Genomic DNA, 25,553 nt, shown 5'->3' with positions numbered 1-25,553 from the left:
ACTCTTAACTGCTCCCTAAACGCCCTATCTCCAAATACAGTCAAATTGGGGGTGAGAGCTTCAACATATGGATTACGGGGGACACATTCACTTTATAGCATTCCCAAATCACATGTACCAGTTAGCTTTTGCCATGGCAATATTACATAAATATTATGTGGCTAACAAGAGCAAATACTTAACGTTCCTTGGTCATGGGCATGTAGTAGGGGTTGAGGATAGTCTCCTGTAATGTTGGCCGCATGTGGGTCTAGACTGCAGGGCAGGGATCCAGACCACATTTTGGGATCCAGGCAAAAAGGTCAAAAGACACCTAAGCCTGTATTTTTTTGGGTAATGGCAGTATAACAAGAGCACAAAACCTAACCACATAAACACATTTCAAGCCTCAGATTATACCACATCTACCAAATCCCATCAGCCTAAGCAAGTTCCTTGGCTAAACCCCAAATCAAGAGACGGAAATGTCCATTCCACCTACCATGGGGCCATGGCAAGACTAAGCATATGTAAATTACCATAACATAGTGAAGACTTGCGAAGTGATAATTCATTCAGCTAAGGCATATATCCTCTAGCTCTGAGTGTTTGGCATGAGGCTTATACCAAAAGACATTGTTCTGATACAAAGGCCCATGTGGATTTTGAGTTGTAAAAACTGATGCTCCAGCCAAACAAAAGGCTTCTGTCTGTCCACGTTGTACTTTAATTCCTTACCCACTCCTTCCATAGCTTCTTAGGGTTTTGAGCCAGTATACCATATGTTGAGGTTTGAAGGTTCATTAGTGGTACTCTTAATCTGTGAGCTCAGAGTCAGCTCTGGAGAAGTATCCAGAGTGCTGGTGGGAATTCAATGCAGTATTAGCTTCAGTATTGGTGAAGTTACCTTGGATCCCAGACTAAAGTGATTTCTCAGTTATTTTCCCTCCTGATTTAAACTTTACTTACCTAGTCTGATGCATCACTCCTAGAGAGCACGTTGCCTGTCTGCCTTCTTGACAGCATGGGAGAAAGAAACGCTGGTCAGATGAACCTGGAGGAGGAGCATTATAGGGCAAGAAGGGTGCTGAAAACAAAGTATGAGGCCTGGTGGAGGTCTTCAGGCAGGATGCAGGGTCACTGATAACTGGTGGCCATTGCAGCAGCATCCAGACATTTGGATGGTTCACTGTCCAGGTGTCTGAATTGCTGAAGATGAAGGCCCTTGAACAGTTTGTCCTGAAGAAAATCAGGCCGAGAGAGGACCTGAGAGTTGACCACGATCATAAAAGAGAAGACATAACTCCATTCTCTCATTCACTCAATAAATAAATATTTGATGATACCTTGTGCCAGTCATACTGTTCTGTGTATTGAGAATTCAGAAATTAACAAAATAACCAATCCCTGACCATGTAAAACTTACATTGTTGATGGAATGGGGTACCAACATTAATTAAATAAACATTAAAAATATATTTTACTTAATATATAGAAGGTAATAAGTGGTAAAGAGAAAACATAAGGCAGAGAAGAGGATTAGGGTATATTGGAAAGATGAGGTACAATTTAGAAAGGATGGCTAGAATAGATGACGTTTCAGTATGATCTATAGGACATGGAGTCATGGGGTGGAGGGCATTTTGCAACAGGCACAGCGAGAGCAAAAACATGAGGGGGTTGGTGCCAAAGGGTGGGGGATGAAGAATAGTAAGAAGGCCAGGGAAGTATGAGAGGGAAGTAGAAGATGAGACCAGGCAGGTCATGGCAGTGGTGGTGAGAGGAGGGGAGGGAAGACCGGTGTGGACCTCAGAAGTCACTGCAGTGCCCTAGGTGTCTACTCCATGGAATGGGCAGTCAATGGAGTACTTTCTGCATAAAGGAGACAATTGGGTGATTTACAGCAACAGTGGGTGACAGTGTGGAGTATAGACTGAATGGGGACGAGGGTCATAATTCTATGGGCTCCTGAGGAAATAACTAGAATCGATGGGTAGAAGGGGGTGACTTATCCAAGTAAACTACCTCACCTAACTGACCATCCACCAGTGAACCTGGCCACACAGTCACCCTGGGAGGCAGTCAGCAGCATGTTACTGACAGTCCCAGCAGATGCCAGGGATGCTGAGTCTGAGAAATTCCTACATCAGATCAGGCATTAAACTCGGACATCCCAGACTCCTTCCAGTACATCCAGTACATCTCCGATGTCACAGCACATGTCCCCCTAATCTCCCCCAGTTCGAATGCAGGAGGTTTGGTCCCTTCTGTTCATTGCTGTAGTCCTGGTGTCTAGAATAGTGTCCTCCAAATAGCAGCCACTCGATGAGTACTCGTTGGGTGTGGGAATGTCTCTGTTACACATATCGCAGCGTTTTGAGCACCATGCTTTTCTTCTCAGCACCCCAGAGAATAAGAAAAGTTGGACTGGGTGACACCTGATGACCTTTCCAGGCCTGCTGGTCTGTGACTGCATCTCAGACTCTGAGCCATTGTTTGTAAAGGGCTCTGTGGGCTATGGGGTGGAGGAGGGGTGCTTATGGGCAGGAAAGGGAGAGATGGATAAGGGCAAACCTGAGTCAAGGGGAATTACACAGATAACCTGGGGACCAGGGAACTCTGCTGGGGACCAGGGAACTCTGAAGGTAAAGGGGAATTGCCTTTCAGATGTATAGAGTTCTAATTCCATTAAGGGTGTTATCCTAAAAGCCAAAAGGACAGGACACTGAGGACCCATCCTACCCCAAGCATGTTGCATTTGCTTCATGGATCACCCTGGTCAACAAAGCCTTCACAGGTCTTTAGGCTTTCCTAGGAAAAACATCACAAATAGCAGGAGGGACTCCTTTTAAGTAGATCGAAAACCCTTTCTTATCTTGATGAAGTTCACCAGTGACAACATTTCTTCAAACAGTTTCGTGCAGGCACGGCATGGATCATGGGCCCCCCCAGACACACACCGGGCAGCTTTCCACATCCCCCTCCCCAGGATTGCCAACATCTGTAGGTTGGCTGACAGGGCCATCTTTGCTACCAGATGAGCCAATGAGACAGGCTGTTGTATTTATCAAACAATCGAGTACAAAAAGATTTCACACCAGGCAATTGCAATGATTTTATTCTCTTTATTTAGTTTTACTTTATTTCAAACAAGACACAATGTTTTAATAGTAAGCATGCATATGTATGTGTCTTCCATGCTCTGCATTCTATAAGTTGTTTTCATTAGAAGTTAAGAGAAGTAGAGTTCGCTTCATGGTGACCTGCAAAAAAAAAAAAAAAAAATCACAGCCAGAATTTAGTAACTTATTAATTGTGAAAATATGGACATCTGTTATCTCGTTGACTGTTCATAACAATACCAGCAATTGGTACTATTGTTGCCCTTGATTCACAGATAGGGGAACTCACTCGAATACAGCATCTGGGCAGGGGGCATACAGCTAATAGAAGGCAAACTCAGTTCTTGATCCCAAGAGTATGCTCTGAATCAGGGGTACCTGACAGTATAGTGTTTACACCCAGAGGATGTCATTACCTTTCAAAGGATAGAATGATCACTTGTAACTGCAGGGGACAGTCATTGAAATCTACAGATCTGTCTTTGCTGGAAGATGATCTCACTGTCACAGGGAAATACTGGTAACTTGGAGGGGAATGAACCCAGATTCTAGGAGTTTCAGCTCCTGGGACTGCCTATTCTCTCCCCAGACACAGGAGTGGGCATATTCCTTGTAGATTTTTCTACTCGGTTGGCCCACAGAGGGTTACAGTGTGGACTGCACCCCTGCAATTCCCAGCTTTCCATCCTCCCATCTGACAGTACAAGGGCAATCACCTTCTTCCTGGGGTCATGTCACTGCTCAGGCTGCAAGCTCCTTGTGCTGGTGCCCGAAGGCTTCAGGGTCCACATCGGTGGGCATGAAGGTGTTTTTCACCATGCGCTCAGCTCTGGCCAGCCAGCCTTCCAGACGGTTGGTCACACAGGGGCCATCCTTGCAGGAGCTCTTCTGGGCAGTGAGGCTGATTTGTAGGATGGAAGAAAGGGGCCCATCAGTGAGAGGCTGTCAAAGAGAGATCCTATCTACCCCCTGGGATAGTCATGGTAAAATTATTGCTCTGAGAGGCACCAGTTAACCTCACATTTTCCCTAAACAGAACTATCACTGCAGAAATACATAGGCTGCTGGGGGAAAGGCCATGATCACTCCCATACACATTCCCAGAGGTGTCAGCACCCCCCAAAGTGGCTCTGGGTGAGTGGGCACAGAACTCAGAGCTGTAACAGCCTATCATTCCTGTATAAATAAACTAAAATTCAAGCAAGGCTTATGACACAGAGAGAATTATGGCCCCACACTGACCCCAACACAAGGATTGTCTAGAAGTGACACCCCACTCAAAGGCACCCAATATCCCTTCTTAGAAATACAAAAATTCCCGAGACTCACCTGGCAGGCAAAGAGACTTTAGAGCCTTGAGTCCCAGAGGTGCTTACCTGCTCCTTACTGCTCCTGTTTCCCCACTTGAGGTTGGCCACAGGGACTGCGCACTGTGCCCCAGATCCAGCTACCACTGGGCTAAGGCTACTCCTAAGCACAGGTCCCTGAAACCCTGAATCCTGTGGTGTGGCCATAGCAATAACCACCACCACTCATGTCTTCTTAAAAATATTCTTTTATTCCCCAATGACCAACACATTCACAAGCAGTACTGAGAGAGGGCTGCGATTCCTCAGGGGGAGTCACAGGGGTCCCCCACCTCCAGCCCCACTTCTCATCCCTTACTGGGTGATTCTCTTTTGGCCTGAACATCTTGCTTTCCTCCCATCTGAGGGTCCAGACATCCACTGCCACAAAGAAAGCCACTGATACCAGCAACCAGAGAGGACCACACGTATCATAATATAGGAAGAAAGAAATTAGAAAGCAGAGGGAGGGGATTAGTAGGCATCCTGGATCATGCCAATGTGAGGGCAGTGGTCTCTCTCCAAGCTCCTGGCCAGGACCCTTTTCTTGCCAGGTGCTCCGACCCCAATTGCAGTCTGAGGGAACGTGTGAAACTTGTTGAGGTCCTGTGTGTATGTGCCCAGCACACAGGTACTCAGATTACTGCACCGCTTAGCTCAAAGGAGTCCGGGCTGCAGGGAAAAGAAATGCCAGTGGTACCAAGCACCAGGTCTGCCCCCTGTGGCTATTGCACAGAAGGCTGGACCAGGGAGGGCCACTTTGAGTGGTAGCTGTAGGGGCAGGCAGGAAGCAGCTCATATATCCTCCATTAGGAGAACCTAGAGTTTGCCGAGCCAGGGCAGTTGGGGAAGGACTGTAGTGGGGGAAAGGTGGCCTTTTCTGACTTTCCACATGCTGCAATGCATCAGTTCTTCATGCAGTGTAGTGAGATCCTTGCAGTAGCTGCATGTCCATCACACACCTGTGACCCAGCAGTGCCAGGGCCAAGTCAGGGGCTGGAGCATGCTCCAAGCTCAGGGGACCCTGGGAGGTAATGTTGGGGAAGGGTCTGGCCCTAGGACAACATGTGCATCTCCACAAATCCTACACATCTAAGGACCCCAGACCTACTTTGGACACTGCTCTACTTGACCCCACCCTCTGCACGGCCTTTGGCTTCACCTTGCAAATGTGTAATGAAGTAGGAGAGGAGGCCATGTGCAGGTTTACAAGAAACCAAATTTCTACAGTTTCCTGAGCTATATGGGATCCATCTGCTGGCTTCACACTTACCAGTCCTAACTCCTCCAATGCTGGAAGCACCTCCAGTACTGCCAGCCCAATTTCCAGAGTGGGGGACTTCATACCTTCCCCAACTGCTTTCAGAAAGGCATCTTTTTACGTGTGCTCTAACCATAGTCTCTCTGTGTGACCTGTAGTTTCAGTGGAGACTGAGATCAGCTGGACCCCAGGCTGAGGTGAACAGGGGCAGCGTGCTGGCCTCCTGTCCTGCTGTGTTCTCTCTTTTTTCTTGGGATATGCCTTCCTGGGCATGACAGGAGGGAGGGGATGCCCTGAGCTGAACAGGGTGGTGAGCCTCACCTGGAGCCCTCAGTCTCCTGCTCCTGCTGCAGCTCACGAGCCTTCATCTGCACATAGTCCTTCACCACTGCAGTCAGTAGGATGCATATTTCGTCCTCAGTGAGCGTAGCAGATTCCAGTGGGTTCTCCAAGGCAGACCTACAGAGACAAAGCAAGCAAAGCACAACCACAATGGAGGTTCTGAGTCTCTGTCTGCCACTTCTCCTGGATAAGTAGCCAGGCTTCCTGCTTTTTGTGAGTCCTCTGAGGATGTGGTCACCCCAAATCCTAGTGGAAAGGGCCTGAGTCCCATGTCCATTTTCCCCTGAGAGCTGGGGGCTAAATTTTTACCACAAGAGAGACAGACTGTTTGGTGTTAAGAGTAAGATGGGAGTGCATTCCCAGCAGAATTCTCTTACCTGAATGGTGCAGCCTGTAGGATGCCTGCTTGATACATGACCAGGAGACCAATGGCCAGAAACGGGGACAACTTCCAGAATCCCATGACGCCTCTGAAAGAGAACAGTGATGCCATAACCTACAGTTCAAACGTCCATAGGCCATGAGATTGTCCAGTGTTACCTGGGGCAGGATCCTGGGATGAACTGCAGAGTAACAGAGATTTTGTGATGAGGAGACCCAGACAGTAGTGCACAGACACTTTAAGACACGCAGGGAGAGCAGCCACAAGAAAAACAAAAGCAGAAGAGGGAGAGAAGAAGGAGAGAGAATCACACAACTAAGCGGGAATCTCGGGATTACCTGTCTTTAGGCAGCCGGTGGCTCGGAGCACAGGCGGCGGCAGCTGTGGCAGTGTTGGCGTCCGATGTCAGGCGATGGCACCGTGGATGTGGCAGGGACCCTTGAGCTGAGCAGTGGCTCTGCTGCCTCCCAGCACCAGCAGCTGCTCTTATTCCCGCCGCTCTGGGTCTGGGCGGGGGTCCAGGAGCTCTGAGCAACCAATGAGGAGACAGATCGCAGTACCTGATGGTTTGTGTCACCCATTTGCGTCTATAACCTAGAACACTCAGCAGGACCATCCCACTTGTATTTGCATTAAGGTCATTGATGGGGGTGGAGGGAGGGAGAGGGATAGGGGGTGGGGGGAACCAAGGAAAAACAGCCTTAATATGAACAGGAAGTTGAGGGCAGTTTGATGTCATGGTTCATTTCTGCTGGGTTTTGAAGTGCGCCCCCCTCCATCCCCAGCAGTTCAGTCTTCTAGGGCAAGATTCCGGAGGCAGGGAATCCTGGCTCCCCAAGTCTGACCCTGATCCCCCCTCAGTGAAGCTTGGGGGTTAACAACCTGTAGCAGCAGCAGCAGCAGCAATAATTCTGGGCAAAAGCAGGGTGTCTGATTCCGGCAGCTGGAATCACTCACAGAGGGGCAGAGTTAATGGGAAGCAAGAGATGGAAGTGACCGCAAGAACGTTGTCAGAACTGAATACGCTGTGCTAATTTCAGGCAAAAGATCAAGAGTCCTGACGTGCTGCCCACAGGACTTAGAGTCCCGAGAAAAAGCTCGCTGCTGTTCCCAGGATCTCTGGGTCTGAGCGCAGCCCACGAGCGCAGCCTCTACACGGACGCCCCAGGCGGCAACCGTGGCCGCGGCGGCAAGTGAGCTCCGGCAGGCACGGTGGGCGGGAGGCCGCCTCGCGGAGCTGTGCCGCGCTGGCCGGGAGCGCAGTTAGGTGGTTCTCCCAGGCAGAGCCGAAATACCGCCCGGGTCCGGCGAACGGGATCCGTCCAACCGCGCACCCCTCTCTTCAGTCCCCAGTGGAGTTTTTGCATTTCACAGGACACACCTACTTTGTGCTACATCTTAGCACATTTTAAATATCTGTGTGGATCACTCTGAGACAGACAAACCTTGAAAATTATCTGAGCTTTTCATGGGGTTGCATCCACAGACAAGAGCATGATGATGATCTGCTCTCATCATACTTACACTAGCTCTCAATTTTAAGTATCTTCCCTAAACGGCAATTATGCAGCATTGGACCCTCTCTCCAGGACACCCCAAATAGAGGAATTTAGGACCCGACCCCTGATCCTTTCACTCCCAATTTTGCCTAGAAAGTCTGCGGTCCCCACTTGCTGCCCTCAACGTGTAGAGTGCTAGAAAGAAGCTTCTCACTGTTGCCAGGATCTCGGAGTCTGAGCACGCAGTGCACAACCCTCAGTCTATACACAGTATCCCAGCACGAACGAAGCGTGGCCATAGCTGCGGTGTTCAGAGCCCCCGGCTGCCAATCTCCCCGCCCACAGGGCGAGCTGAGAACCCGGTTGGTTGGACTGCATCACGGGGCTGTAGGTGGTAAGCAGAGACCCCAGGCTGGCAGGAAGTAGCCCCGTGGGATGCCTGGGTTGCTCAGCGGTTGAGCGCTTCCCTTCCGCCCACGGCGTGATCCTGAAATCCCGGGATCTAGCCCTGCATAGAGCCCCCCATTGACCCCCGCATTGAGCCCTGCATCGGGCTCCCTGCATGGAGCCTGCTTCTCCCTCTGCCTATGTCTCTACCTCTCTCTGTGTGTCTCTCTCATGAATAAATAAATAAAATCTTAAAAAAAGAAAAAGGAAAAGAAGCCCCGAATGTGCCTTGAGTGACTCCAACCGCGGTCCCCAAAAGCTTCGGCTCTAGGACATACCTACCCTGTGCCACATCGCTTCTAGGCATGTGGACTCTGCTTAGGAACACGCTGCCTCTCAGATGTCTTTATTCTGCATTCTTCCTTTTTAACTCTTGGGAGGGAATAAAAACTCTGGGTCTGGAGAACTCTGGGCAGGAGGTATGGGAAACAAAGGCAAAATTGACTATTAGACCTTTATCAAAAGAAAAATCTTATGCACAGTAAGGGAAACAATCTGCAAAACTAAAAGATAACCTACTGAATGGAGGAAATATTTGCAAATGATATATCCAGTAGAGGGTTTGTATCCAAAATATATAAAGAAATTGTACGATTCAACACCAAAAAGTACAGAATCCCATTCAAAAATGGGCAGGAGATATGAAAAGACATTTCTCCAAAGAAGACATACACGTGGCCACAGAAACGCCAAAATATGCCCAACATAGTTACTCCCCAAAGAAATACAGTCAAAACCACATTGAGATATCATTTCACACCTGTTGCAATGGCTAAAGTCAAAAACACAAAACACAGCAAATGTTAATCAGATTGTGGTGAAAAAGGAAAACTCATGTACTGTTGGTAGGAATGCAAATTGCTACAGCCCCTGTGGAAGACAGTATAGAGGTTCCTTAAAATATTGGAAATATAACTGCCACGTGACCCAGTAATTCTACTACTCGGTATTTACTAAAGGGATATGAGATATTCATTAAAAAGATAAATGCACCCCTATATTTATTGCAGCATTAATTACAATAGCCAAATATGGAGGCAACCCAAGTGTCCACTGGAAGATTAATGGAGATAGAAGATGCAGTATATATACAGTGGACTAGAGTCAGCCATAAAAAAGAATGAAATCTTGCCATTTACAACAACGTGGATGGATATAGTGGGCATAATGCTAAATGAAAGAAGTCAGAGAAGGATAAATACTATACAATTTCACGGATTTTGTAATTTGCTAATCAAAGAAAACGAAGAAAAAATGCACAAAGTAAAAATGTACTCTAAAACATAGAGGACAAAGTGGTGGTTGCCAGAGGGGAGGTGGGTGGGGGGATGGTAAATAGGTTCTTATCATGATGAGTAATGAATTATCGATTCACCACATGTACCCTTAAACTAATACATGATATGTAAACTGTATGTTATTATACTAGAATTTTAAAAGTAGTAAAATGTTTAAAATAAAATAAAATGGGGGTGCCTGGGTGGCTCTGTTGCTTAATCATGGGACTCTTGACATTGCCTCAGGTCAAGATGTTAGGGTCCTGAGACCAATCCCCATTGCACTCTGCGCCAAGCATGGAGCCTGCTTAAGATTCTCTCCTCCCTTTGCTCCTCCCCACCCCCGCTCTCTTTCTCTCTCTAAAGATAAATAAATAGTAATTTGTCTATTTGGCCCTTAATTTTATGACCTTATTCATGATATTATACCAGGAAATCAGGGTAAGTTGAAAACAATCTTGTTTGGAAACACAATTTTATGGCAAGCTGGTAAACTCTCCCTCGTAACATGTATTTCCATTCTTTTACATTACATCCCCTCAGTTTTTCTTTTAAATAGTTGGAGAATATTTATTCTATTTTTTAAATTAATTTTTATTTAAATTCAGAATTAACATATAATGTATATTAGATTCAGAATTATTGTCAGTGATTCATCACTCTCATATAATACTCACTGCTCATTACATCATTGCCCTCCATAAAGTCCATCACCCAGTTACTCCTTCAACCAAACCCCACCCTCCAGCAACCCTCAGGTTCCTGTGGTTAAGAGTCTCAGGTTTCATCTCCGTCTCTGGTTTTGTACTGTTTTATTTTTTCCTCTCTTCCCCTATGATCCTCTGTTTTGTTGCTTAAATTCCACATAGGAGTAGAGTCCATATGATAATTGTCTTTCTCCGATTGAGTTACTTCCCTTAGCATAATGTCCTCTACATAATTCCCTCCACATCACTGCAAATGGAAAGATTTCCTTTTTGATGTCTGAATATTTTCCATTATATACAGACCCTACATCTTCTTTATCCATTCATCCGTCCAAGGATATTTAGGCTCTTTCCATAGTTTGGCTATTGTGGACATTGCTGCTATGAACATTGGGGTGCAGGTGTCTCGTCATTTCACTGTATCTGTATCTTTGGGGTAAATACCCAGTAGTGCAATTCTAGGTCGTAGAGGAGCTCTATTGTTAACTTTTCAAGGAATGTCCACACTGTTTTCCAGAGTGGCTGCACCAGCTTTATTCCCAAAAAACAGTGCAAAAGGGCCCCCATCTCTCCATATCCTCACCAACATTTGTCGTTTCCTGGCTTGTTAGTTTTAGCCTCTCTGAATGGTGTGACATGGTAACTCATTGTGGATTTGATTCATATTTCCCTCATGCTAAGTGATGTGGATATTGTTTCCATGTGTCTGGTTGATCACTTGTATATCTTCTTTGGAGAAACGTCTGCTCATATCTTCTGTCCATTTCTTGATTGGATTATTTGCTCTTTGGCTGTTGAGTTTGATGAGTTCTTTAAAGATTTTGGATACTAGCCTTTTGTCTGATAAGACATTTGCAAATATCTTCTCCCATTCTGTCAGTTGTCTTTTGCTTCTGTCGGCTGTTTCCTTTGCTGTGCAAAAGCCTTTTGTCTTGATGAACTCATGAACTCCCAATAGTTCATTTTTGCCTGTTTCCCTTGCCTTTAGAGACATGTCTAGTAAGAAGTTGAAGTGGCTGAGGTCACAGAGGTTGCTGCCTGTGTTCTCCTCTAGGATTTTGATGGATTCCCACCTCACATTTGGTCCTTCATCCATTTTGAGTCTATTTGTAAGTATGGTGTGAGGATATGGTCCAGTATCATTCTTCTTCATGTGGCTGTCCAATTTTCCCAAAACCATTTGTTGAAGAGGTTGTCCTTTTTCCATTGGATATATCTTCCTGCTTTGTTGAAGATCAGTTGACCATAGCGTTGAGAGTCCATTTCTGCGTTCACTATTCCGTTCCATTGATTTATGTGACTGTTTCTGTGCCAGTACCATACTGTCCTGATGACTACAGGCCAGAAAGGACTGGCATTATATATTCAGGATGCTAAATGAGAAAACATGCAGCCAAGAATATTTTATCCAGCTAGGATGTCATTCATGATAGAAGGAGAGATAAAAAGCTTCCAGGACAGACAGGAACTCAAAGAATTTGTGACCTCTAAAACAGCCCTGCAAGAAATATTGAAGGGGATCCTTTAAGTGAAGAGACAGCCCCAAAGTAACATAGACCAGAAAGGAACAGACATGGTTCCTCTTTTGAAACCAAGACTTTATAGGTAATACAATGGCACTAAATTCATATCTCTCTATAGTTACTCTGAAGGTAAATGGGCTACCTGCCCCAATCAAAAGAAGAGGGTATCAGTTTGGACAAAAAGAAAGACTCATTGAGAGACTGTCTGCAGGAGACTTGTTTTAGACACAAAACCACCTCCACATTGAAGGTGAGGAGGTGGGAAACCATAGAGCATGCCGTGGACATCAAAAGAAAGCTCGGAAAAAAAAAAAAAAAAAAGAAAGCTCGGGTAGCAATCCTCATATTCAACAAATTAGATTTTTAAACCAGAGACTGCTATAAGCACTGAGAAAAGATACTATATCATAATTAAAGGGTCTATCCCACAAGAAGCTCACAACCGGGAAACAATTATAAGAACATATTATGAGCAATGAAATGCCAACAAATTAGGAAATCTGGAAGAAATGAATGCAATCAAGATATGTATCAATTACCAAAACAGAAACAGGAGAAAGAGATAAGCTGAACAGACCCATAACCAGCAAAGACATTGAGGCAGTCATCAAAAACTTCCCAAGAAACAAGAGTCCAGGGCTGGGTGGATTCTGAGGGGAATTCTAACAACATTTAAAGAAGAAATAATACCTGTCCTACAGAAGCTGTTTCAAAAAAATGAAATACATGGAAAACTTCCAAACTCTCTCTATGAGGACAGCATTACCTTAATCCCAAAGCCAAAGACCCCATCAAAAAGGAGAAGTACAAACCAATATCCCTGATGAACACGGATGTCAAAATTCTCACCCATATACAAGCCAGTGGGATCCAACAGTACATTAAAAGGTATATTCACCGAGAACAAGTGGGATTTATTCCTGGGATGCATGGAAGGTTCACATCTACATAACAATCAATGTGATACACCAATTAATAAAAGCAAGACACCAATTAATAAAATACTCAACAAGAACCACACCCATAACCATTAATAAAAGAAAGACAAGGGGCACCTAGGTGACTCAGTGGCTGAGTGTCTGCCTTTGGCTCACGTCCTGACTCCGGGATCCTGAGAGGGAGTCCCGTATCAGGCTCCCCACAGGGAACCTGCTGCTCCCTCTGCTTATCTCTGCCTCTGTCTCTCTGTGTGTGTGTCTCACATGAAAATAAATAAATAAAACCTTTAAAAATAATACAATAAAGACAAGAACCATATTATCCTCTCAATAGATTCAGAAAAATCATTTGACAAAGCATAGCATCCTTTTTGATTAAAACTCTTCACAGTGTGGGGATAGAAGTAACATACCACAATATCAAAAAAAAAAGCCATTTATGGCAAGACCATAATGAATATCATCCTCAACAGGGAAAAATTGAGAGCTTTCCCTTAAGGTCAGGAACACGACAGGGATGTCCACTCACCAGTGTTGTTCAATGCAGTAGTAGAAGTCCTAGCCCAAGCAACCTGCCAACAAAAAGAAATAAAAGGCCAATTGTATTAGCAAAGAAGAAGTCAAATTTTCACTCTTCCCAAATGACATGACACTCTGTGTGGAAGAACCAAAAAGACTCCATTCCCAAATTCCTAGAAGTCATATAGGAATTCCAAGAAGTCATATAGGAATTTAGCAGGGTGGCAGGATATAAAATCAATGCACAGAAATCAGTTGCAATTACATACATTAACAATGAAAAAGAAGAAAGAGAAATGAAGGAGTTGATCCCATCTACAATTGCACCCAAAACCATAAGATACCTAAGAATAGACCAAAGAGGTAAAGGATCTGTACTCTGAAAACTATAACATTCATGAAAGAAATCAAGGAAGACACAAAGTAAAATAACAATGTTCCATGCTCATGGATTAGAAGAACAAACATTGCTAAAATGTTTATGCTACCTAGAGCAATCTATACATCCAATGCAATCCCGATCAAAATACCCTCAACTCACTTCACAGAGTTGGAACAAATAATCCTAAAATTTGTATGGAACCAGAAAAGACCCTGAGTAGCCAAAGGAATGTTGAAAAAGAAAACCAGTGCTGGGGACATCACAATGCCTGATTTCAAGCTATATTACAAAACTGTAATCATCAACACAGTATGGTAGTGGCACAAAAAGAGTCACATGGATCAGTGGAACAGAATAAAGAACCCAGAAATGGACCCTCAACTCTGTGGTCAACTAATCTACAAAACAGGAAAGAATGTCCAATGGAAAAAAAGACAATCTCTTCAACAAATGGTGTTGGGAAAATTGGACAGCCACATGCAGAGGAATTGGACTTTTTTAGTAATTAGTTGTATAAGTTCTTTATACTTTATAACTCTTTATTATAAAGAACTCACACAACTCCACAGCAACCCTAAAGAAACAAGTCAAAACACCATTCTGATTAAAGAACGGGCAGAGCTATCACTCCTGCTAGAATGGCTATTACCAAAACCAAGGGGGAAAAAATGAAAAATCAAGAAATAACAATTGTTGATGATACTGTGGAGAAAATAGAAACTTTATGCATTACTATAGGAATGTATGTTAGGGCAACCATGATGGAAAACAGTATGGATGTTCCTCTAAAAATTATGAATGGAACTACCATATCATCTGCAATTCCACATTCTGGGTATTTATCTAAAGAAAAGAAAAACGCAACTTAAAACATGTGCCCCTACATGTTCATTACACCATTATTTACTATAGCCACAGTACGGAAACACTTTGTGTTCAGATAAATGGATAAATAAAATGTGATATACATACACTAGAATATTATTGAGTCATAAGAAAAAGAAGGAAAACTTGCCATTGTGAGAACATGGGTGGACTCGGAGGACATTATACTAGCTGAGATAGTCAAACATGGAAAGATATATACTATATGATATTTCTATGTGGAATAAGGGAAAAAATGATTTTAAAAATATCTTAAACTCATAGATACAAGGAAAGATTGGTGATTGCTAAGTATGGGATGGGGGCTGGGGAGAGGGGTGGGCAAAATGGGTAAAGAGGGTTCATAAAAGGGGGTAAAGTACAAACTAACAGTTATAAAATAAATAAGTCATGGAGTGTAGTATATATCGTGGTGACTATAGTAAAACAATTCTGTATATTTGAATGTTGCTAACAATGTAGATCTTAAAAATTTAAAAAGTGGTTAACTTTATTGCTACTATAGAATTCGTGTACAGTATAGACTCAATGAGAACCACACCCACAACCATGACAACTGTAGAGGCACCAACATCACCATCACAATAAATCCATTCTAGTCAGCCTGCGGGAGATTCAAAGCTGTAAAAGTAGCTGGATTTTTGTATTTGAAAATTGGCTGTACCGGTTTCCACAGGTAGGGTTTTGGAAGGCGTAACAAGCTGAAAAGTGAACGGACTGAAAATTTATCAGTTATTCTAGAAGAGGAAGGAGGGAGAGTAGGAGAGGAAAAAAGGTCAAAATCCTGCTCCCCAAGATTGGAGAGACACAGGGGCAAATACGAGGTGTAATGGCTTACCAGAGGAGAATCACAGAGGGAAACTCAGCAAGAACCAGTGCCTGGAAGTAGAGATGGACTAGGATAACCAGAATTGTGACAAGTGGCTGGACAATTGTAAGAGCTAAAAATTCCAGGAGGACCTGGCCCTGGTTGGGTGGAAGTGTGTTCCACAATTTTGTGAGATTTACATCTAAGACTCCACCAGGTTCTCACAGAAGTATCAAAGAAGATCGATCCCCTTATACTTCTGTAGGGGAGGAGCAAGGAACCATTTTAAATACAGCAGAGCACTGTTTTTCTTAATCACATCTGTCCTCAGCAGAAACTAATTAACTAGAGCTGAAAGTGCTTGGGTATTATCAGAGCCTAAATGACCAGAGGAAGAGAAACACCCAACTCCAGTCAGCTCAAGCCTTCTACATGGTAGAAGGGAAATATCCAACTTTAGCTGGATCTAAGAACCAAAACCAAAAAACTGAAAACATGTGAAGTTTACAGTGCAGAAGCATAGGCTCACATAATCTGAGCCCTTAGGGTAGGTCTGGAGATGCTTCCTCTCCCTCTCTATTCCTAATTGCCAACATTTGGAAGCAATCAAGATGTCCTTCAGAAGGTGAATGGATAAATAAATGGTGGTACATCCAGATGATAGAATATTATTCAGTGGTAAAAAGAAATGAGCTGTGAAGCCATGAAAAGAGATGGGGGCGGGGGGAGGTGCCTGGGTAGCTCACTCGGTTAAGTGTCTGCCTTCTGCTCAGGTCATGGCCTCAGGGTCCTGAGATGGAGCCCTACATTGGGCTACGGATGCAGCAGGGAGTCTGCTTCTCCCTCTCCCTATGCCCCTCCTCCCTGCTCATGCTCTCTCCCTCTCTCAAATAAAAAATAAATAAAATCTTTTAAAAAGAGAGAGAGAAAAAAAAAAAAAATCAAAAAAAAAAATAAAAAGAGAGAGAGAGATGGGGGGAACTTAAATGCATATTACTAAGTGCAAGTGGCCAATCTGAAAAGGCTACATACTCTATGGTTCTATATGACATTCTGGAAACAGGCCATGGAGATAGTGAAAACATCCGAGGATTTTTCGAGCAGTGAAAGGACCCTGTATGGTACTGTAATGTTGGATATATGTTATGATACCTTTGTCCAAGGCCACAGAGGATACAAAACTAAGAGTGAACCCCATTAATCTTAAAACTCTCAGTTATTTTCTCAGAAAAAAATGAGTTTCTTTGAGAATAGCAGAGGATTGCAACTCAGGACATGCAAACTATGGCAAAATCATAGGCAAATCCAATGAAAAAAGGAGAGGAAAATTATTTTATGGAGAAGAAAGAGGACGTTTAGAGGGCTTGTTTTGTAGGAAAGTCCATTGGAGAAAAGCAAGCGTTCATGGTAATGATGGTTTCTGATTGGCTGAGTGGTAGTGGTAGCTGATCTCTTGTAGGAGATGAAATGTACATCTTTTTTCTGTTGTGATCTGTAATTTATGATTCTTTCCTATTGAAGATTCTTTGTTGGAGTGTGTGATTGACAGTCCTTCCTATAATTGACTTTGAGTCAATTGACAATTTGACAATTTGACAATGGACTCTGGCCTCCCAACTCTGCTGAGGTTTCCCCTTATTAATTTTCACAACGCTAAAGCAAGCTGTGGACTTAGGGCATTATGATGTGCAGTGTAGGTTCATGAATTATATCAACAATGTACCACTCTGGTGAGGGGTGTGGATAATGGGGAAGCTATGCATATGAGGGGGCAGGGGTATGTGGAAAATCTGTGGATCTTTCTCTCAGTTTTACTGTGAATCTGAAACTACTCTGAAAACATAAAATGCTTTCAAAAAGTTGTTTGGACTGTGTAAAGAAGAGGCAAAACCAAAGCTTTCCATCAGTAAGATTACTGAAGAACAGGGGCAGAGAATCCTTTGTCTCTGAATCACTTCCCTAAAACATTTTCAGAGGGCAGCAGAGTCCCTACTGTGGAAGGGAGAGCAGAAGTAACTGCCAAAGAGAGGCAGGAAGTGTACCTTGGGGGTGTAGGGGTTGCTGAGCCCATTAAGCAGGTGGACGCTGTAAACAGTAGAAAAGGGAGATGTCAATGTTTAATTAATAACCTAGATATAAAATTATCTTAACGATGTTGCATGGATGAAAACTTATAACAAAATTATACTGAAATAAACCAAAGCAAGAAACTTGAGTTCCATAGTGTCAGGCACTCTGTATGTGTTCTCTCGCTTATTCTCACAGTTTAATAAGGTGGGTGTTATTAGCTTTGTTTTATAGGAGAGGAAGTAGTAAGAGAATTGAGCTTGATAATTCTATTTTCCAGATGCCATTGAAGCTCTGAGATGCCAGGACAAGGCTTATCTCTTGCAATATCAGGTAAGAGCTCTGGTCCTCTGGACACAGCTATTGGATCAGAGCAGGACATCGACGTGTCTGCCTGCTTCAGGGCTACTGTGACTTGTAGTGAGAGGCTCAATGATCAGATGGTAATCCTTTATAATTCTTGACCCAACATTTGGGATTTGGGCAAGTTTGCTGAAGGAAAATAAATGTTAGTGCTGCCACTTAAGGTAAGTAGATTGGTGGAAAATAAAACCAAAATCAGATCCATAATAACATTCATAAAATAAAAATTGTAAATTCTTCAAAGTTCAAAGAAAAATCCACTAACTTCCTATAGTTCTCATTATTTGTTGGTTAACCTTGTCCGGAATTATGGTTGATTCCAGAGAGTGTTTTGTTTGAACAGTGGGTTCATTGGTGGTTGCGGTGAGAGTCAGGTTGTAGAAAGAATGCTGGGTATCAGGAGCCGGGATTCTGATTCCTACCCCCAGCTCAAATGGTGTGAATTTGAGAAAATCATATGGCATCTGATTTCCACATTGGTCATACTTATCTATTGGATTGAGAGATTTTGAAGTTCCCTTCTAATTCTAACAGCCTACAAATGTGCTGCCAACTTTATGCTGTCTTTAAAGTAATTATCTGTGACAAGGTACTCACTCCTTGGCCTCCTCCATTTGCCTTGTCAGGTACTGTTGGTTCGTAACTCCATTCTCCTGTGTTTCCAAACCAGCAATGGCTAGTTGTGTACTTCTCGCACTGCATCATTCTTACCCCCTTTTCTCCTTCCCTCTTCCACTTGGAAGGACTCTTGTGATTTTACTGGGTTTATTGGGATAATCCAGGATATCCTTCTCAAGTTCTCAATTTAATCACATCTTCAGAGTCCCTTCTGCTATGTATAGTAAGATATCCTCAGTATCCAGGGATTAGAATAAATCACAATGTATGAAGGATGGGTGGAACATTTTTCTGGCTACCACAATACTAGAAGACTAGTCTGACTGGCAAGGCCTGTAAGTCTTAGATGCTTGGAGAAAGAAGCTGCTGTGGGCTAGAGCCAGAAAGTGGCTGAATAGAGGACAAGTTACAGAGTCCCTGATAAGGATGTGGGGCAGGGAGTGGGGAGACAAGACAACTCCTCTTTATATCAGGTGCTGTTCTCCGTGCTCCTTCTGTTGGAAAGGGAGCCCTCCTGAACATGACCTGTATGGCTGTCCACATTCACTCCCTGCATAGGGTTGTCTAGAAATCATGAGATCTCAAGTAAAAGATCTTCATCCCTCAGCAACTTCCAGTGTATTAGGTGTCCTGCAATAATCCTGTTCACATGTGCTACAGAAAATGGGGAGGTATGGAGCAAATTGGTGCCGATTGGGTGCAACTCCAGTAGAGGTGAGAAATGGAGAGCTTTGCCATTATACTACTCTAGGCCTTGCTAGGGACTTAGGATGCTATTAAATCAACCCTAAAGTTGGGACATGGACTTTGAGCCCCATGCCTCTGCTAGACTTCTTTAACAATAACCAAATAGCAAGGCTGTTAAACAAACCCTGGATTAAAAACCACCTGAAGAGAGGCGCCTGGGTGGCTCAGTGGTTGAGCATAAACATTTGGCTCAGGTTGTGATCACAGGGTCCTGGGATCGAGTTCCTTTCGAGTCCCCACAAGGAGCCTACTTTTCCCTCTGCCTGTGTCTCTTCCTCTCTCTCTGTCTCCCATGAAGAAATAAATAAGAGCTTATAAACAAAAATAAATAAATAAAATATAAAAACCACCTGATGAAAACTACTTTTTAAAGAAGTATTCAGAACCTTCACTGAGAAATTTCTGGTAAAGTCAATGAGGGAAAGGGAAAGGGAAAATACAGATATACCACATCCAGAATGAAAAGAAAGATAAAATGTCAAATATGAAGATTTTAAATTGTAATAAAAATAGAATTTGCTAACCATGCAAAATATTCAAAATAACAGATTTCATGGAAATATACATTAATCAAGAATAGATAGAATAAAATAAATAATATAAATATAGAGTAGAATAAGCATAGCAGAAATTTAAAAACCTTAAGTACTCTGTGAGAAAACCAAAACCTAAAGGAACTGTGTATTAAAGTCAACATTTGAATTATGTAAAGCTTTAACCTCAGACAGTTTCCATGCTTTCTACATTGACGTGAAACATATTAAAAATTCAAGTTTGCTAACTCATTACATGACATTAGCATAGCCCTAATATTAAACTTAACAATGGTAGTACACAATCCTTAATAACTCAGAGCACACTAAATTTGGAAATACACCTTACTATATATTTTCTGACCAAATAGTGTCTATCAAGAAGCAGTGTAGTCATTTAAGACACCAGACTCCTTTGCCCTACTATGAAGGAAACCGTATTACAAGTTCTTAGACAATTCTCAATGGAGGAGAAAAGACAGGCCAGAAAGACATTAGCATATAAGGATAGTGTTAAAAATCAATGTGAGACATGTTGGTTTATTTAATAAATGGTTTTTAAAAAGTAGATATAATCTTATTATTGATACACTCTATCACATCTTTGTGGTTATAAAAACTATTTTTCTCAAACCTATCGTATTGTCATGGAGTATTTACAGAGCCAACATTGAACCATGCATTTGGAGGTAATTCCGAAAGCTAATGGCTTACTAAGTGGGGTACATTCGTTTCATAACAAAAATTCTTGATACATATATTTCACCAGCAGTTCTATCCTTTTTTGCTTCACATAATTTGAGGCCATGCGGTTGGTACATGTATGTCTGTTACCAACGTATCATCTTGCCATTTAGTACCTTTTCCCATCAAATGACACATTTCCATTTCTAATAAGGTTTCTTGCCTTGAATTCTATTTTGATCATATGTTACGAATTTATTCTACTTATTTTTGTTTATATTTGTCACGTATCTTTTACTACCCATATATTTTAATCTATTCTGAGTCCTTTAGTTCTAAATGTTTCTCTTGTGGAATGAACATTGTCAGATTCTTTTAAAAAAAAATGCAACCTGATAATCTTGGCTCTTAATTGGTGAATTTAATATACCACTATTCTAAAAGCACTATGAATATTTATTACTGCCATCTCTACTTAATTGTGGATTCACAAAATATTTTAGGGCCTAAATAGGAGGGGAGCATTTTGCAACACTTGTGGTGGGCAGGTGCAAACACTTGAGAGGGTTGATGCCAAAAGGTGGAGGATGAAGAATAGTAAGAAGGCCAGTATGTGAGAGGGAAGTAGAGGATGAGGTCAGGCAGGTCATGGCACTGGTGGTGAGAGGAGGGGAGGGAAGACCGGTGTGGACCTTAGAAGTCACTGCAGTGCCCTAGGTGTCTACTCCATGGAATGGGCAGTCAATGGAGTACTTTCTGCATAAAGGAGACAATTGGGTGATTTATAGCAACAGTGGGTGACAGTGTGGAGTATAGACTGAATGGGGACGAGGGTCATAATCCTATGGGCTCCTGAGGAAATAACTAGAATCGATGGGTAGAAGGGGGTGACTTTTCCAAGTAAACTACCTTACCTAACTGACCATCCACCAGTGAACCTGGCCACACAGTCACCCTGGGAGGCAGTCAGCAGCATGTTACTGACAGTCCCAGCAGATGCCAGGGATGCTGAGTCTGGGAAATTCCTACATCAGATCAGGCATTAAACTCGGACATCCCAGACTCCTTCCAGTACATCCAGTACATCTCCGATGTCACAGCACATGTCCCCCTAATCTCCCCCAGTTCGAATGCAGGAGGTTTGGTCCCTTCTGTCATTGCTGTAGTCCTGGTGCCTAGAATAGTGTCCACCAAATAGCAGCCACTCGATGAGTACTCGTTGGGTGTGGGAATGTCTCTGTTACACATATCGCAGCGTTTTGAGCACCATGCTTTTCTTCTCAGCACCCCAGAGAATAAGAAAAGTTGGACTGGGTGACACCTGATGACCTTTCCAGGCCTGCTGGTCTGAGACTGCATCTCAGACTCTGAGCCATTGTTTGTAAAGGGCTTTGTGGGCTATGGGGTGGAGGAGGGGTGCTTATGGGCAGGAAAGGGAGAGATGGATAAGGGCAAACCTGAGTCAAGGGGAATTACACAGATAACCTCTGGTGCTGGGGACCAGGGAACTCTGAAGGTAAAGGGGAATTGCCTTTCAGGTGTATAGAGTTCTAATTCCATTAAGGGTGTTTTCCTAAAAGCCAAAAGGACAGGACACTGAGGACCCATCCCACCCCAAGCATGTTTCATTTGCTTCGTGGATCACCCTGGTCAACAAAGCCTTCACAGGTCTTTAGGCTTTCCTGGGAAAAACACCACAAATAGCAGGAGAGACGCCTTTTAAGTGGATCGAAAACCCTTTCTTATCTTGATGAAGTTCACCAGTGACAACATTTCTTCAAACAGTTTCGTGCAGGCACGGCATGGATCATGGGCCCCCCAGACACCCACCAGGCAGCTTTCCACATCTCCCCCCGCCCCCAAGATTTACCAGGATTGCCAACATCTGTAGGTTGGCTGACAGGGCCCATCTGGTAGCCCATCTACCAGATAAGCCAATGAGACAGGCTGTTGTATTTATCAAACAATCGAGTACAAAAAGATTTCACACCAGGCAATTGCAATGATTTTATTCTCTTTATTTAGTTTTACTTTATTTCAAACAAGACACAATGTTTTAATAGTAAGCATGCATATGTATGTGTCTTCCATGCTCTGCATTCTATAAGTTGTTTTCATTATAAGTTAAGAGAAGTAGAGTTCGCTTCATGGTGACCTGCAAAAAAAAAAAAATCACAGCCAGAATTTAGTAACTTATTAATTGTGAAAATATGGACATCTATTATCTCGTTGACTGTTCATAACAATACCAGCAATTGGTACTATTGTTACCCCTGATTCACAGATAGGGGAACTCACTCGAATACAGCATCTGGGCAGGGGGCATACAACTAATAGAAGACAAACTCAGTTCTTGATCCCAATAGTATGCTCTGAATCAGGGGTACCTGACAGTATAGTGTTTACACCCAGAGGATGTCATTACCTTTCAAAGGATAGAATGATCACTTGTAACTGCAGGGGACAGTCATTGAAATCTACAGATCTGTCTTTGCTGGCAGATGATCTCACTGTCACAGGGAAATACTGGTAACTTGGAGGGAAATGAACCCAGATTCTAGGAGTTTCAGCTCCTGGGACTGCCTGTTCTCTCTCCAGACACTGGAGTAAAGGGGCAGGGGCAAGATGGCAGAGAAGTAGGGTCTCCAGACACTGGAGTGGGCACATTCCCCTGTGGATTTTTTCTACTATTTGGGTTCACAGAGGGTTAAAGTGTGGGCTGCACCCCTGCAATTTTTGGCTTTCCATCCTCCCACAGTACAAGGGCAATCACCTTCTTCCTGGGGTCATGTCACTGCTTAAGCCTTAAGTTCCCTGCGGCGTCGATTGTAGACCTTGAAGCCCATGCTGGTGGGCAGCAAGTTGGTGTTTGCCACACTTCCGGCTCTGCTCAGCAAGCCTCCCAGCCAATGGGCCACACAGGTGGCAGAGTTGCAGGATCTCTTCTGGACAGCAACCCTAATTATTAGTAAGATGGAGAAAGAAGAGACGACCTGTCAGGGAGGGGTTCACACTTACCAGTCCTAACTCCTCCAATGCTGGAAGCACCCTCAGCGCTGCCAGTCCAATTTCAGAGTGGGGGACTTCATACCTTCCCCAACTGCTTACAGAAAGGGATCTTTTTACATGTGCTCTAACCATAGTCTCTCTGTGTGACCTGTAGTTTCAGTGGAGACTAAGCTGGACCCCAGGCTGAGGTGAACAGGGGCAGCGTGCTGGCCCCAGGTCCTGCTGTGTTCTCTCCTTTCTCTTGGGATATGCCTTCCTGGGCATGACAGGAGGGAGGGGATGCCCTGAGCTGAACAGGGTGGTGAGCCTCACCTGGAGCCCTCAGTCTCCTGCTCCTGCTCCAGCTCATGAGTCTTCATCTGCATATAGTCCTTCATCACTGCAGCCAGGAGGAGGCGCAATTCCTCCTCATTGCGCGCACCAGAGTCTGGAGGATTTTCCAAAGCAGACCTGGGGAGGGAAAGAAAACCCAATACAAACTGAGTCTCTCTCTGTCTCTCCCCAGAATAATAAACCAGGCTTCCTGGTAAAATAACAGGAAGCATTGAGACTCAATGAGTTGTATGAAATTTATAATAAAGAATATTGTATATAATTTCTATTTTTCAGTTAAGTGCTACACATCTTTATATCAGAAAAATATACACTCCCCCTTTGCCCCTCGCTAGTTGGTAAACATTCAGCACACCACAATTCTGAGAAAGGAATTGTCTGATCCCAGGAGCAGTGGGAGGTGAGTCCACTCCTGGCCGAGCTGTCTTACCTGAATGGTGCTGCCTGGAGGAAGCCCACCTGGTACAGCGCCAGGATGCCGAGAACCAGGAAAGGGGAGAACTTCCAGAAGCCCATGACGCTTCTCTGTAAAGAAATAATGATGTCACCTTTTGCACCAATTTGAAGCCCAGGGACCTGGACTCTAATCCTACTTCTGCCTATAAGTCCCTAGAGTGGTGACTTCAGGCTGGTCATGTCATTCCCCTCACAATTGTTTCCTCCTGAAAGATCCAGTGAACCTGTTTAGCAAAGACAAAGGAGTAACAACAAAGCTATCCTAGCAGTACAAGTGGGTGAAGTACAAGTGGGTGAAGAAGACTCAGTCCACAGCCACCTCCCCACCACCCTGAACACTCTCAGATTCACCTCCTTGCCATGTCTCCAACGAAGACAGTCTCTGGCATCCTGTCACCAAAGTTGCTCTCATATCACAACCCAGAACTGTCCAACCTATGGAGGACTTTTGCGAACTTACTAAGGGGGCTTACTGTTCCAGGCTTCCTACACTGATCTCTTTGAGCCTATTTGCCACCCACAGATGCTGGCCCAAGTTCCAAACTGATTTTCCAGGGACGATAGGCACAAGACAGGATCCGTGAGCACCCTTGCATCCCACTGTGTGCGCAGAATCCACGGAACTACAGTGTCCTGAGCGCAAGTGCAGCAAGAGACAGCAAGGATGAAGCCTGTCTCAGCACGGAAAGAGTGCAGTAGGGAGTCCTGAAACTGAGACTGTCCAGTGTTACCTGGGGCAGGAGCCTGCGATGAATCGCAGAGTAACAGATTTCGTGAGGAGACCCAGACAGAAGTGCAGAGAAACTCCAAGACACGCAGGGAGAGCAGCTACAAGAAAGATGAATGCAGAAGAGGGAGAGAAGAAGGAGAGAGAATCACACAACTAAGCGGGAATCTCGGGATTACCTGTCTGCAGGCAGCCGGTGGCTCGGAGCACAGGCGGCGGCAGCTGTGGCAGTGTTGGCGTCCGATGTCAGGCGATGGCACCGTGGATGTGGCAGGGACCCTTGAGCTGAGCAGTGGCTCTGCTGCCTCCTCAGCACCAGCAGCTGCTCTTATTCCCGCCGCTCTGGGTCTGGGCGGGGGGTCCAGGAGCTCTGAGCAACCAATGAGGAGACAGATCGCAGTACCTGATGGTTTGTGTCACCCATTTGCGTCTATAACCTAGAACACTCAGCAGGACCATCCCACTTGTATTTGCATTGAGGTCATTGATAGGAGTGGAGGGAGGGAGAGGGATGGGAGTTTGGGGGAACCAAGGAAAAATAGCCTTAATATGAACAGGAAGTTGAGGGCAGTTTGATGTCATGGTAAATTTCACCGGTT

At 44.1% G+C, this 25,553-nt stretch overlaps 2 protein-coding genes and 1 long non-coding RNA gene across 4 annotated transcripts in view; 1 reads left to right on the top strand and 2 right to left on the bottom strand.

The window, feature by feature from the left end:
• Positions 1 to 25,553, top strand: part of LOC111091565 — a 145,727-nt gene that overhangs the window by 68,516 nt on the left and 51,658 nt on the right. For both annotated transcript variants that reach the window (XR_005375778.1, XR_005375777.1), the window contains one exon: positions 17,765 to 17,817. This is a non-coding gene — a long non-coding RNA (uncharacterized LOC111091565). The remainder of the gene's footprint in view (positions 1 to 17,764; positions 17,818 to 25,553) is intronic.
• CALCB (calcitonin-related polypeptide beta) lies at positions 3,090 to 25,228 on the bottom strand. Its single transcript, NM_001002948.2, is given in 5 exon segments — positions 3,090 to 3,242; positions 23,203 to 23,387; positions 23,751 to 23,888; positions 24,202 to 24,296; positions 25,134 to 25,228. Coding segments are annotated over 3 exon segments (384 nt in total). The 5' UTR covers positions 24,288 to 24,296; positions 25,134 to 25,228; the 3' UTR covers positions 3,090 to 3,242; positions 23,203 to 23,227.
• On the bottom strand, positions 3,092 to 6,891 carry CRSP-3 (calcitonin receptor-stimulating peptide 3). Its single transcript, NM_001134976.2, has 5 exons — positions 6,771 to 6,891; positions 6,428 to 6,520; positions 6,030 to 6,167; positions 3,818 to 4,002; positions 3,092 to 3,242 (listed from the first exon to the last, which is right to left on the bottom strand). Exons 2-4 carry the CDS (start codon positions 6,511 to 6,513, stop codon positions 3,843 to 3,845), a joined length of 384 nt encoding a protein of 127 aa, NP_001128448.1. The 5' UTR covers positions 6,514 to 6,520; positions 6,771 to 6,891; the 3' UTR covers positions 3,092 to 3,242; positions 3,818 to 3,842.

The sequence above is a fragment of the Canis lupus genome, chromosome 21, assembly GCF_011100685.1.
Source record: "Canis lupus familiaris isolate Mischka breed German Shepherd chromosome 21, alternate assembly UU_Cfam_GSD_1.0, whole genome shotgun sequence".
NCBI classification, from domain to species: Eukaryota; Metazoa; Chordata; class Mammalia; order Carnivora; family Canidae; genus Canis; species Canis lupus.
The sequence above is the reverse complement of the archived record's forward strand: the minus strand, read 5'-3'. Positions and strand labels throughout refer to the sequence as shown.